This window comes from Chrysemys picta, chromosome 11 (genome assembly GCF_011386835.1).
Source record: "Chrysemys picta bellii isolate R12L10 chromosome 11, ASM1138683v2, whole genome shotgun sequence".
Taxonomy (NCBI): Eukaryota; Metazoa; Chordata; order Testudines; family Emydidae; genus Chrysemys; species Chrysemys picta.
This window is the reverse complement of record NC_088801.1, coordinates 79,338,225-79,353,141: the sequence shown is the minus strand read 5'-3', so window position 1 is coordinate 79,353,141 and position 14,917 is coordinate 79,338,225. Positions and strand designations below refer to the sequence as shown.

Here is a 14,917-nt window from a genome sequence, read left to right as displayed (position 1 = left end):
GTTTTGCTTTTATTTCATTTGACCAAATCTGACTTGTTGTGCTTTGCCTTATAATCACTTAAAATTTATCTCCGTCGTTAATAAATCTGTTTGTTTATTCTACCTGAAGCAGTGCGTTTGGTTTGGAGTGTGTCAGAGACTCCCCTTGGGATAACAAGCCTGGTACATACCAATTTCTTTGTTAAATTGACAAACTCATAAGCTTGCAGCGTCCAATGGGCATAACTGGACACTGGAAGAAGGAGGTTCCTAGGGTTGTGTCTGGGACCGAAGATATTGGCTAGTGTCACTCGGTTGCACAATCCAAGGAGCAGATTACATGCCAGAGGCTATTTCACTAAGAGGGTGGTGAAGCACTGGAATGGGTTACCTAGGGAGGTGGTGGAATCTCCATCCTTAGAGGTTTTTAAGGCCTGACTTGACAAACATAGTGTTTCCTAATATCCAACCTAGACATCTCCCACGGCAACTTGAAACCATGGCTTCTTGTTCTGTCATCTGCCACCACTGAGAACTGCCAAGCTCCATCCTCCAAGTGCTTCAAAATGGATTCTTTGAAGACCTGCTCCATGATTTTGCCAGGGACTGAGATGAGGCTGACCAGTCTGTAGTTCCCCAGGTTCTCTTTCTTCCCTTTTTAAAATATGGGCATTATATTTGCCTTTTCCCAATCATCTGGGACCTCCCCAGATTGCCACAAGTTTTCAAAGATAATGGTCAATGACTCTGCAATCACATCCGCCAACTCCCTCAGCACCCTCGGATGCCTTAGATCTAGACCCATGGACTTGTGCACGTCCAGCTTTTCTAAATAGTCCTTAATCTGTTCTTTCACCACAAAGGGCTGCTCACCTCCTCCCCATACTGTGTTGCCCAGGGCAGCAGTCTGGGAGCTGACCTTGTCTGTGAAGACTGAGGCAAAAAAAAGCATTGAGTACTTCAGTTTTTTCCACATCATCTGTCACTAGGTTGCCTCCCCCATTCAGTACGGGTTCCACACTTTCCCTTGATCTGTTGACTATCCTGTTGAATTCTATGTACCATCATTTCATGTGAAGTTATAAAGTATTGCTATAGGTTTGTTACTGAAATATGTGGTAAGTGGGAGACACCCAGACCTAGGCTTTCAATGGCAACAAAGGAGCAAGTGTCACTGGCCAGACTGCTGTTGATGGTCCATCAAGGAGAATCTGCTCTTTCACAGGCTTCTCATAGAAGCCACGCATGCCCCAGCGGCTACCAACTCCCACATCACATCAAGCATCTTTCTAGCACCTGGAGAGAAAATGTAAGTGAGGGACGATGACATCATGACTGGGCCTCTCTGCTCCCCCCTCTGAACACCTGGAAGATTGAGGGAAGACAAAGACTTTGAACTGAGGAGATTGGTCCCAGGCTGAAAGGGAATACAGCCAGTGTGTTAAGAACTGTGAGCTGCCTGTAACATCGGGTAGAGTGAGAAACTGCTTGATTCAAATCTTGCTTAGTCTGTACAATTTACACTGTGATTTTTTTCTTATGTAATCTATTCTGATCTCTCTGCCTGTTACTTATAATCACTTAAAATCTATCTTTCTGTAGTGCAGAGGTTCTCAAACTTCATTGAACCGTGACCCCCTTCTGACAACAAAAATTACTACATGACCTCAAGGGGGGGACTGAAGCCTGCACCCCACTGCCCTGGTGGGGGAGGGGGAGCAAAGCTGAAACCCCAGGTGTGTGATCTGTATCCTGAGCCTTGCCACCACGGGCTGAAGCCCTCGGGCTTTGGCTTCCATCCTGGATGGTGGGGCCTGGGCTTTGACTTCGACCCCAGGGCCCAGCAAGTCCAACACAAGCCCTGGCAACCCCATTAAAAAGGGCTGATGACCCACTTCGGGTTCCGACCCACAGTTTGAGAACCGCTGCTGCAGTTAATATATCTGTTCAATATTTTACCTAAAATAATGTGGTATTAGTTGAAGAGCTTAGAGAATTTCAACAAAGGGCATTGGAGCCTTCTCAAAAGCAGGAGGGCTGGGGGCCCCCACAACCTGAGGCCCCTCCCTTTCCCCCCAAGGGCTTACCCCGCCCCTCCTCTTCCCCTGGAGTCCCCACCCCTGGCCAATCTGGAAGCTTCCAAAAGCAGCCCTGCCCGTGTCCCTGCTCCCCAGATCTCCACTCAGTGCAGGTGAAGGGACCCAGGGTCACCACAGTTGCCCGCGCAGCTCTCCCCAACCTGGCTCTGGCTGGGGAGCAGGGTCTCAGAGCCGCAGCCCAGCTATGATAAGAGCTGTATAGGCAGCTGTGGGGAGCTATGGCAGACCCTCCACCTGTGTGCAGCATGGGGGGGCCTCAGAGAGCAGCCCCCGGCCCATGTCCCCAGGCCCCAGTTCCAAGTTGTACCCTGGGGATCCTGTCACAACCACCCAGAGGGGAAATTGCTTAAAGTAGTTCAGACCAGCTCCCAGAAGTCGAAGAGAACAAAGATTTTTTTTTTTTGGTTAAATCCTTGATTTAAACTCAGAAGAGAGTGGGATTTTAGGCTACAAACTGACATGGCCTGTTAATCAGGAGGGCATATACCATTATAGAAATGTTTAAAGATGGCCCTACCAGCGAGTCTCATGTGCCAGATGAGAATTATTTGGTATAAGCGTAATGTGTTCAGACCTTTTGATTTACGGTACATTTTCTCTGTCAGACTTTTGCTCTGCTTTGGAAGAGCTATATGGTTACTGGTAACTGCTGGCACATGCTGTTCGTAGCTGTAGGAGAGAAGGCAAAATGCAGGTGCTGGAGTTTTCTCAGGCCTGCTTGGAAAGCCAAAGTGAATTGCAGGGAGCTGTAAAACCTCAGTGTGGCGGGAGAAGGACGTGGATCACTGCCCAGAGAGAGGTGATGGCTGAAGGCTTGAGACCTAAGGGGACATTCCTTGAGCAGACCCCAGAGGGGGTCAGAGGCCAACCCTGTGACTCTCTGCACTCCTAGACATGTCGAGAACACTGCCTGGGTACATGGTGTTCACTGCTAATGCAGGGCGCTCCCGTACTGTATATCTCACTGCTGAATTAATGCCACCTCGAGTCTCTCGCCGATTTAATTTCCTTTTTTCATTGTACATTTCACAGCACAGTTCACAGTGATTGGACCTGACCATCCAGTCACTGCCTCCCTAGGGGGTGACGCCGTCCTGTCCTGCCACCTCTCCCCCAGGATGAGCGCTGAGACCATGGAGGTGAGATGGTTCCGATCCCAGTACTCTGCAGTGGTGCACTTGTACCATGATGGGCAGGATCTGTACGGACAGCAGATGCCGGAATATCGAGGAAGAACTGAGCTCTTGAGAGACGACATCACCGATGGGAGAGTTTCCCTGAGAATACGCGATATCCGACTCTTTGACAAGGGACAGTACACATGCTTTTTTCAGTCCAGTGTCACTTACGAAGAAGCTTTATTGGAACTGCAGGTGGCAGGTCAGTAACTTGTTGTGATACTTTGACATCTTCAGCAGGGTAATGAGTGGGGTCAGAGGGGCCATTGCGAGATGACACCTGATTTATCTCATTTTAGTGGAGCAGCAGCTCTGCTCTGGTTGAGGATATTCTAGTTGACTGTTAACAGCTGTTTTTTCTAAGGGCTCTAAAATCCAGACCCATGCTCAGATTGTCTTGAAAAGTGCTATGGCTCACTGGACTCGGGGGTAGTGTTAGTGGGCTAAATTTAGGGTAATTAGAGCCAGGGATTAATGAGACACAGACACACCAATAAAAAGTCAGGTGATATTAATAGGTAGTTATTACAATGTTTTTGTGCACACCAGGGTGCCAGACAATGACTCTGATCCTACCCTCACTGATGCCACCACTGAGACTGATCTCGGCTGGTGTCTGGCACCCACAGGGTAACAGTGGTTGGTACAGAGAGTCCTGTAGCCCAGCGCCTGGTCTAAGAGTGGAAGAGCTGAGGAATTGCCCCCTAGGACAGGTGAAGGCAGGAGGTTGACCACTGAAGGTGCTGCCAGACAGACCAGCCAGGCGACAGGTGTAGCTAGGTCTGTAACCGTGATATGAGGCTTAGGTCAGGTGCAGTGAACACCAGACTGCTGACAACCCCCATGACAAGAATATGCCTCTGTGCACTTCTGCCGACACAGCCTACGGACCCCAGCACTGAAATGAGACACATGTGTGATCCCTCTCCTCCTATCACAGTGGCAGCTCTGCCAGCCTGCTCAAATGAATCCCTCCCCCAGTCAGTACAGCGACTCCGAACACGGGGAAGGCAGTGGGAGTGCAGGCAGATAGATGCCGGAGTCCAAATCCAAGAAACACAACACAAGCAATGACAACTTCCCATCACCCTCTCTCACGCCTGTGTGTTATGGCACCACCTTTACTGAACCGTTCCTAGTGCCTATTGCCAGCCCAGGAGGCGGGGTTCAGGTGGCAGGGCTGGGGCGCCGTGGCTGTTACTTTGTATCTGTTGGGTTACAGGAGTGTAAGTTTAGCTGTTCTCTGCATTTTGGAAAGGAACCAGGCACTGCTGGGCAGCCTTAATTCTGCACTGAGAAGTATTTTGTGGAGCACAGCGGGGTAATTCCCTTCCACCACAAGGGCACCTGTTCCAACCCCTCCCCCCGCCAGGGTAAATGCAAACACCCCAGAATAGTACCACAAGTATAAGTCAATTATATTGACTTAGGCCTGGTCTACACTAGGAGGTTATGTCGAATTTAGCAGCGTTAAATCGAATTAACCCTGCACCCGTCCACACAACGAAGCTATTTAGTTCGACATAGAGGTCTCTTAAATTCGATTTCTGTACTCCTCCCCAATGAGGGGAGTAGCGCTAAATTCAACATGGCCATGTCGAATTAGGGTAGGTGTGGATGGAAATCGACGCGAATAGCTCCGGGAGCTATCCCCCAGTGCACCACTCTGACGCTCTGGGGAGCAGTCCGAGCTCGGATGCTCTGACCAGCCACACAGGAAAATTTGAATTCCTTTTCCTGTCTGGGCAGTTTGAATCTCATTTCCTGTTTGGACATCGTGGCGAGCTCAGCAGCACTGGCAACGATGCAGAGCTCTCCAGCAGAGGTGACCATGCAATCGCAGAATAGAAAGAGGGCCCCAGCATGGACTGATCGGGAAGTCTTGGATCTGATCGCTGTGTGGGGCGATGAGTCCGTGCTTTCGGAGCTGCGATCGAAAAGACGGAATGCAAAGATCTACGAGAAGATCTCAAAAGCCATGACAGAGAGAGGATACAGCCGGGATGCAACGCAGTGCCATGTGAAAATCAAGGAGCTGAGACAAGCGTACCAGAAGACCAAAGAGTCAAACGGACGCTCCGGATCCCAGCCCCAGACATGACGTTTCTACGAGGCACTGCATTCCATTCTAGGTGCGGCCGCCACCACTACCCCATCACTGACCGTGGACTCTGAGGATGGGATATTGTCGATGGCCGCTTCCTCGGAGATGTTAGCGGACGGGGAAGATGAGGAAGGTGAGGAGGAGGACGAGGCAGTCGACAGCGCTTACAATGCTGATTTCCCAGACAGCCAGGATCTCTTCATCACCCTCACCGAGATCCCCTACCAACCGTCCCCAGGGGGTTAACCCAGACCCTGAATCAGGGGAAGGATCAGTCGGTAAGTGTTTTAAACATGTAAACATTTATTTTGAATAGAACAGGAATATTATCAATGGGTTTTTCATGATTTGTTTGCCCTAGGCGCTTATCGTTTTAGTGCAACTACTGCAAAAGAAGGTCTATATGTCCGGGGATAGAGCTGAAATCCTCATGGGACATCTCCACGAAGCTCTCCTGGAGGTAATTGGAAAGCCTTTGTATGAGGTTCCTGGGGAGAGCGGCCTTATTGTGTCCTCCATAATAGGAAACTTTTCCTCACCAGGCTATCATCAAGTGCTCTGGGATCATTGCCTTGCAGAGCATGGCGGCATACGGCCCTGGTTTTTGCTGGCTTTCACGCAGCATGCGTTCTTTCTCGGTCTCAGAAATTCTCAGCAGAGTGATGTCGCTCATAAAAACAACAAGGAGTCTGGTGGCACCTTAAAGACTAACAGATTTATTTGGGCATAAGCTTTCGTGAGTAAAAACCTCACTTCTTCGGATGCAGGTTTTTACTCACGAAAGCTTATGCCCAAATAAATCTGTTAGTCTTTAAGGTGCCACCAGACTCCTTGTTGTTTTTGTAGATACAGACTAACATGGCTACCCCCTGATACTTGATGTCGCTCATGGTGACCTGCTTAGAATTAGGGGAATGTTACTATTGGGACTGCTTGCCTGTTCCTTTACAGAACTCTCACCGGCGGTTTACAGCCACGCGGTGGAGGCGGGAGAGGGGCAGCATACAGGGATCTTTCCCGGGGACAGCCACGAGGGGGTGGGTAAGGGGCAGAGTTCATGCTTGCCGGATTGCCGGCAGCAGGAACTGGCCAACGATAGGAGCATTGCTTTGAACGTGAAAGGAGGGCACTGCTCTAATTTAAGTTTTAAGCAGCCAAAAGTCTACAACTTACCATGTCAGCCTGCTACCCGAATTCCGCTGTCCTGCCCCGCTTGTCTGATCTCCACTGCAAGACCCCAGGCACTGAATGCGAAGGCCGAAAATTCGACCTTGTCCTGAGTGCGCATGTGATAGGTGCTGTGCATGGTCTTGTTCACAGAGAAAGACTATGTTCATTGTTCACAAAAAATTATCTTTGTGAGGAATTCACTCCCTTTTTCCCATCCCACAGCTGCGAATGTCTCCCGACCTACCCTGGCATCCCCCTTGCAGAGGCTGGCGCAGATTAGGCGGAGAAAGAAAAGGACATGGGACGACATGTTCTCAGAACTTATGGGCTGCTCCCGAGCCGAGGCGGCACAGCAGACCCAGTGGAGGGAGAACATGTCGCAATACCAGTGAGCACACAGCGAACGGGAGGACAGGTGGCGGCAGGAAGACCAGCAGGCGACTCAAACGCTGCTTGGACTAATGAGGGAGCAAATGGACACGCTCCGGTGCCTTGTGGATGTTCTGCAGGACCGGAGGCAGGAGGACAGAGCCCCGCTGCAGTCTATCTGTAACCGCCATCCCCCGTCACAAAGTCCCATACCCCCCTCACCCAAAGTCCCAAGAAGGAGGGGTGGCAGGGGCTGTGAAAACTGTCACTCCACCCCTGCAGACTGCTCAAGTACCAGAAGGCTCTCATTCCCAAAGATTTGATAAGTCCTTTCCTTCCCACTTCACCCAAGCCCCCGTCCCAGTTTCATCCCTTAAGTGTGTAGTTGATAATAAAAGATATGTTTCTGTTAATTACTGTATCCATCATGTTCTTTTAGGGGAGACTGTGTTTGAAGGAGGGGAAGGGGGTTGGTAATTGGAGAGGACAGTCACCTCTACCAGGGTACAGACACGGGGGCAGGTTCAGCAGAAGATCACACACACGTTGCAGTCACTAGGCACCCTGGTCAGTCTGGGAGGTGGTTTTCATGTTCGGGGGGGGGGATGTGACTTTGTGGCGGGGGAGGGCGGATAGAGATCTTATGCAGCGGTCCTTGTCCTGGATCACAGAGCCACGCAGCAGGGGATCTGTAACCGTCCTCCCCCGCCACAAAGTTACATAGCCCCCACACACAGAGTCCCGAAAAGGAGGGGTGGCAGGCTCTGTTGAAACAACCAGTCCACCACTGCGGACCACTCTGTTAGCAGGAGCCTGTCATTCCTCGAGTTTAGAAGCGTTCTTTCCATCACTACGCCCACTCCCCACCACAGTCTGCGTCCCACTTTCAACACTTTACCGCGAAATGCGTAATAAAGAAAACGGTGTTCATTAACAAAGTTCCATGTCTTTTATTTTTAAACGTGTGTTGGAAGGGGGGGGATGGGGTGAATGGGGTATGTAGCTGGAGAGGATAGTCAACAGTAAGTGGGTAAAGAAACGGGGGCAGGTTCAGCTTCTCTTTAAACAAACGTAATAGTCACAGGTTACCCTGCTCACTGAGGAACCTAGCTTTCAAAGCCTCCCGGATGCGCAGTGCGTCCCGCTGGGCTCTTCTAATCGCCCGGCTGTCTGGCTGGCCGTAATCAGCAGCCAGTCTATTCACCTCAACCTCCCACCCCGCCATAAATGTCTCCCCCTTGCTCTCTCACAGATTGTGGAGCACACAGCAAGCTGCAATAACAATGGGGATATTGGTTTCGTTGAGATCAGAGCGAGTCAGTAAGCTTCTCCATCTCCCCTTGAGACATCCAAAAGCACACTCCACCACCATTTTGCACTTGCTCAGCCGGTAGTTGAAGAGTTCTTTTTCACTGTCCAGGGCGCCTGTATAGGGCTTCATGAGCCAGGGCATTAGTGGGTAGGCTGGGTCCCCGAGGATCACTATAGGCATCTCCACATCCCCAAGAGTTATTTTCTGGTCCGGGAAGTAAATACCTTCCTGCAGCCGTCTAAATAGATCAGAGTTCCTGAAAACACGAGCGTCATGAAACTTGCCCGGCCATCCGACGTTGATGTTGGTAAAACGTCCCCTATGGTCCACCAGTGCTTGCAGCACCATTGAAAAGTAGCCCTTTCGGTTAATGTACTGGCTGGCCTGGTGGTCTGGTCCCAGGATAGGGATGTGAGTTCCATCTATAGCCCCACCGCAGTTTGGGAATCCCATCGCGGCGAAGCCATCTATGATCACCTCCACGTTTCCTAGGGTCACTACCTTTGACAGCAGTAGCTCAACGATTGCGTTGGCTACTTGCATCATAGCAACCCCCATGGTAGATTTCCCGACACCAAAGTGATTCGCGACTGACCGGTAGCTGTCTGGCGTTGCAAGCTTCTAGAGGGCTATGGCCACTCGCTTCTGGACAGTCAGGGCTGCTCGCATCCAGGTGTCCTTGCGCTTCAGGGCAGGGGACAGCAACTCACAAAGTTCCAGGAAAGTTCCCTTCCGCATACGGAAGTTTCGCAGCCACTGTGATTCATCCCAGACCTGCAGCAGGGAGGGGCAGGGGTTCAGCCGTATTGAAAAGTGGACGGGCCAGGCCCCCTGCAGAATGCCAGAAGTGAGTAGCAGAAAATTTGGTATCTCTGAAAGCCAGGAAGTACACTGAGCAAAACAAACCCACAAACACTAGATAATGGAGACCAAGGCAACCTGAACTCCCTTAGAATGATGGTTTTTGTTGGTGAAGAATTTAAGGCTTGCCTACACATACATGTGCATTGGTTTCAATGAATGAGTGCAAACCTCTGTGTGGACACTTACATGAGTTTGGAAATGGCTTATATTGATTTAGCTTGAGTCAATTCCTTCCTGATTTCAGAGTGCCCAAACCAGGGATTTGCACTTATGGAGATATACCTATCTCATAGAGCTGGAAGCGTCCCTGAAAGGTCATTGAGTCCAGCCCCCTGCCTTCACTAGCAGGACCAAATACTGATTTTGCTGCAGATCCCTAAGTGGCCCCCTCAAGGATTGAACTCACAACCCTGGGTTTAGCAGGCCAATGCTCAAACCACTGAGCTACCCCTCCCCCCACTTGATTAACTAAATCATTTTAACTAAACTGGAGCAAGAAAAAGCCCTGACATTAACATTAATTAACATGCGTCTGACGAAGTGGGTATTCACCCACGAAAGCTTATGCTCCCAATACTTCTGTTAGTCTCTAAGGTGCCACAGGACCCTCTGTTGCTTTTTACAGATCCAGACTAACACGACTACCCCTCTGATACTTGACATTAATTTTACTGTTTATCACATCGGAATCTGAGCAGATGAACTGACCTACTGCACTCATGGACTCACATTCCATTATTAGTTTAATAGGAAATGGCTTTTGATAACAGTGCAATAAAGCTTTTGGGTCATTACTGGGCACTGTAGGATTGTCACAAGTACATTTATTTTTTCTGTAGGTTTGGGCTCTGCTCCTGGCATCTCTGTGGAGGGACATCAGGACAGAGGGATCCGGGTGGTGTGTCGATCATCCGGATGGTACCCACAGCCCGCGGCTCAGTGGAGAGATCTCCATGGGCAGCTCTTACCGTTAGTCTCTGAAAACATATCCCGAGAGGCCGATGGCCTGTTTCAAACAGAGATTGCCATTGTTCTAACAGAAGAGTCCAACCAGAAAGTGTCCTGCTGTGTCAGGAGCCCCCGACTCGACCAGGAGAGAGAGTCGACCATTTACGTAGCAGGTCAGTGCCCGTCCGTGCCACACATGGATAGACTGAGATGCTGCAGACGTGGGCAGAGAGTATTTATTATTGTGTCTCCTACATATTGGCCTGGGCCTTCAACATGCTGAGCACTTCTTGGAAACTTCTGAATAAGCTTAGTTCTCTTTGGCTGTGCCTACACTGTAATTCAAAACCCATGGCTGGCCCATGCCCGCTGACTCAGGCTTGCAGGGCTTGGGCTACGGGCAGCTTAAATCACAGTGTAGACATTTGGGCTTGTGCTGCAGACCAAGCTCTAGGACCCTTTAAGGTGGGAGTTGTGCCCACTGCCTTAGGGAGCTGCCCCCCCTCTCTGTTTTGGGTTCTTGTGTGTTAAGGTTTTGGATTCTAAGAAACAAAGTCCTGTTACGCATCAACCTTCAAGCAAAAGTATTTTTGTTAGTATTTGACGTGTGTGTGTGCGCGCATGTGCTGTGAACATCACAGTTCTCACTGCGGGTGATGGAGAAAATTCTTATTTATTAAAAAAAAAAAGGGCTCACCAGCCTGTAACTGTCAGGATCATCTCTGGAGCCTAACTTCAGTACCAGACAAATAGGTTGAAACTATAGTAAAGAACAGAAAAATCAGGCACATATGTGAACATGATTTGTTGGGGGAAAGTCAACATGGCATTTGTAGAGGGAAATCATGCTTTGCTAATCTATTAGACTTCTTTGAGGGTGTCAACAAACGTGGAGAAGGGGGATCCAGTGCATGCAGGGTACCTAGACTTTCAGAAAGCCTTTGACAAGGCCCCTCACCAAAGGCTCTTAAGCAAAGTAAGCAGTCATGGGATAAGTGTTATGCTTATAGAAAGCAAACGAGATCTTTTTCAGGAGAAAAGGCAACACGCTGCGTTTATTGAGAATACAACATAATAAATCAATGCATATCCATACATACACACACAAGTCTTGCCAACGATGTTATAGTTACTAGTCTGTAGCTTGAGGCAATCTAATGGCCATTTAGATTGGTCTTGACTGGAGAAGCCGGGTCCTTGTCGGTCACAAACCGATGCTCCCACATGCTGGCAAGACGAACCCAAAGCTTTCTGGCAAACACCCCTGGTTTTAGAGTAGCAGCCATGTTAGTCTGTATCCACAAAAAGAACAGGAGTACTTGTGGCACCTTAGAGACTAACAAATTTATTTGAGCATACGCTTTCGTGGGCTACAGCCCACTTCTTCGGATGCATAGAATGGAACGTATATTGAGGAGATACATATACACATACAGAGAGCATGAAAAGGTGGGAGTTGTCTTACCAACTCTAAGAGGCCAATTAAGTAAGAGGAAAAAAAACTTTTGAAGTGATGATCAAGATAGCCCAGTACAGACAGTTTGATAAGTGTGAGAATACTTACATGGGGAGATAGATTCAGTGTTTGTAATGGCTAAAAAAACCCTGGTTTTATTGTCCTTGTCACCCATTAGAGTCTATGGGTTTTGCACAGTCAGGTTATAATCAGTCCTGTGACTAATCCTGTGGTCTGCATCCTGAGGCCAGGGGGGCCCAACATTCCCAGGATGGGGAAGGTCTGGGTCTCGACGGCTGCATTATTTTATCTTTGTGGGTATTTACTTTTAGCTTCAGGGCGATCAATATTGCTCTTTCCAATAAGCTCGTGGCATCTTCAAGTCTCTTCATTCCTCCTTTGACCATCTGGCTCTAGAGATGGCCTTCATACTTCTCTTTTCCTGAACATACACTCCTTCACATGCATACCAACAGATTTCACCTTTTGGTTGCACTTAAAGCATATTCTTGGTTAGTAATGGAAAAATATTACCCTTACTCAGGCCTAAATGCCCTTATATTTTCTTCCTGCCTCATCAGCGGGGTGGGCACTGAGCAGCTTATCCGATGCGCATCTCCCAACGATCTTCGACCGTTCCTTCCTGCTGTTCAGAACGGGGGGCTGGCAGGGTGCAAAGTACAGAAAAAGGAAAAGCATGGAAAGAATTGAAAGGCGATATAAATACTAAAACAATCTAAATGCTATATATGAATTCTTACTACCATTTACTTCTCTACTTCCTATCATGACACAATTTACTATTACATATTATCATATATGAATTAATTAGGCCACTAGGCGACAAGAGGGAAGGTCCTCTCATGGATCAGTATCTGGTTAAAAGACAGGAGACAAAGGGTAGGAATAAATGATCAGCTGTCAGAAAGAAGAAAGGTAAATCGTGATGTGCCTCAAGGTCTGTACTGGGACCAGTGTTGTTCACCATACTCATAAATGATCTGGAAAAAGGGGTAAACAGTGAGATGGCAAAACCTGGAGTTGATACAAAACTACTCAAAACAGTTAAGTCCCAGGCAGACTGTGAAGAGTTACAAAGGGATCTCACAAAACTGGGTGACTGGGCAACAAAATGGCAGATGAAATTCAACATTGATAAATACAAAGCACTGCATATTGGAAAACATCATCCTAACTATATATACAAAATTATCAGGTCTCACTCAAGCAAAAGAGCTTGGAATCATTGCAGATAATTCTGAAAACATCTTCAGCAGTGGCATTCAAAAAAGCGAACAGAATGTAAGAAACTATTAGGTAGGGGGTAGATAATATGCTCCTGGCGGGATTCTGCACCCCTGTGGGGGCACATAATTCATATGGCCTGTATTTCTCTGTGCCTCCTGTGCAGAAAAATGAAAAAACAAATCTGCCGGGGCCGGAGACACAAGCCACTTCCCAGGCAGCCAAGGAGGCAGTGCGACTGTTCCAGCGTACCCTGCCGGCGCAGCCTCAGAGACGGGAGGGAGGGGGCCTAGGCATATGTGCCTGCGTGATCACCGGCGGGGGTCGGGGGGGAAGTACCTATGTGCATCCCAACAAGCAAGAGAGAGAAGGACGTCCCTCTCTCTGCAGCTCCCTGGAGTGTGAGGGTCGGGCTTTTTATTATGCAGGAGGCAGGCTAGAGGCACAAATGAAGGAGCCTGCCTGAGTTAATTGATCTCATTCTCGGCAGCACAAATGTAGCCCTGACTGTGTAGTAAAGTTGTTAAAGTTGCTGTTGATGGTTAATTGATCTCCTTCTCAGAGGCAGAAATGCAGCAGCCTGCCTATTGTTCCTATTGTTAGTTAACTGTTCCCATTCTCAGTCAATTCCCCCAGGAGTATAAAACCCGTGAAACTTTTAAGGACCCTACATTGCCAGAGTGATGTAACAGAGTCGTCTTACTTAGGCCTTGGCTACACTTGCGAGTTACAGCGCTGTAAAGCCACCCCCCAGCGCTGTAACTCACTCCCCGTCCACACTGGCAAGGCATTTGCAGCACTGTATCTCCGTGGTTGCAGTGCTGCATGTACTCCACCTCCCCAAGAGGAATAGCGAGTATTGTGCTGCCGCTGCAGCGCTGCGATGCCAATGTGGCCGCCCAATGCGCTGTGACTGGCCTCCAGAATTATTCGGCAGTATCCCACAATGCCTGTTCTAGCCACTCTGGTCATCAGTTCAAACTCTACTGCCCTGGCCTCAGGTAACCAACCATGTGACCGACCCTTTATATTCCCAGGGAATTTTAAAAATCCCCTTCCTGTTTGCTCAGCCCGGCATGGTGTGGAGTGCTATCAGCGAATCTTTCCAGGTGACCATGCCTCCACGCGCCAAGCGAGCCCCAGCATGGAGCAATGGCGAGTTGCTGGACCTCATCAGTGTTTGGGGGGAGGAAGCTGTCCAGTCCCAGCTGCGCTCCAGCTGTAGGAATTACGATACCTTCGGGAAGGTATCAAAGGACATGATGGAAAGGGGCCATGACCGGGACGCCCTGCAGTGCAGGATTAAAGTCAAGGAGCTGCGGAGTGCCTACGCAAACGGCTGCTCGGGTGCTCCCCCCACGACCTGCCGATTCTACAAAGAGCTGGATGCGATACTTGGGGTTAACCCCACCTCCACTCCGAGCACCACCATGGACACTTCAGAGCCAGTGTGGGGTGGGGAGAAGGAAGAGGAGGAGGAAGAGGAGGAGGAAAACAGGAGTGATGGTGGTGGGCCGGATGGAGACACCCCGGAATCCCTGGAGCCATGCAGCCAGGAGCTCTTCTCGAGCCAGGAGGAAGGTAGTCAGTCGCAGCGGCCGGTACTTGGTGGAGGACAAACAGAAGAGCAGGTTCCCGGTAAGCAGGTTTTTTTTCGGGAAGGAATTTTTTCGGTGCGGGCTCTTTGGGAGAGGAGGGTTAGGCATGCATGCCTAGATGCGGAATAGTGCATTGATGTGGTTTATCACATCGCGGTAATCGGCCTTGGTAATCTCTTCAAATGTCTCATCCAGAATGTGTGCAATGCGCTTGCGCAGGTTTATCGGGAGAGCCACCGTGGTCCTTGTCCCAGCCAGGCTAACGTGTCCGCGCCACTGTGCCGCGAGGGGCGGGGGGACCATTGCTGCACACGGGCAAGCTGCATATGGGCCAGGGCGGAAGCCGCATTGCAGTAGAAGACCCTCCCTTGCTTCTCAGGTCACCCTCAGCAGCGAGATACTATCCAGGACGAACTCCTGTGGAAAATGTTGGGACAGTGCTCAGTGTAGGTGCCCCCTGAAGCTGTTGGCTCTCCCCAAGGCACAGAAACCCAGAGGACAGTACTACCCTGAAACAATCAGTCCCCCTTACTCACCATTTTGAGGCTCCAGAGGGATATGTGTGCTCTGTTTGGGACGGGAAAATTATGCTATT

The 14,917-nt window shown here is 49.5% G+C and overlaps 2 protein-coding genes across 2 annotated transcripts in view; one reads left to right on the top strand and one right to left on the bottom strand.

Moving 5' to 3' along the window:
• LOC135972145 (microtubule-associated protein 2-like) overlaps positions 1 to 14,917 on the bottom strand; it is a 957,474-nt gene that overhangs the window by 865,847 nt on the left and 76,710 nt on the right. The gene's annotated exons all lie outside the window — the stretch shown is intronic.
• The window catches only part of LOC103307109 (E3 ubiquitin-protein ligase TRIM39-like), a 33,995-nt gene continuing 32,748 nt past the window's right edge, over positions 13,671 to 14,917 (top strand). Inside the window, exon 1 of the mRNA XM_065562294.1 lies at positions 13,671 to 13,725. Coding sequence (XP_065418366.1) covers positions 13,671 to 13,725 — 55 coding nt within the window. The remainder of the gene's footprint in view (positions 13,726 to 14,917) is intronic.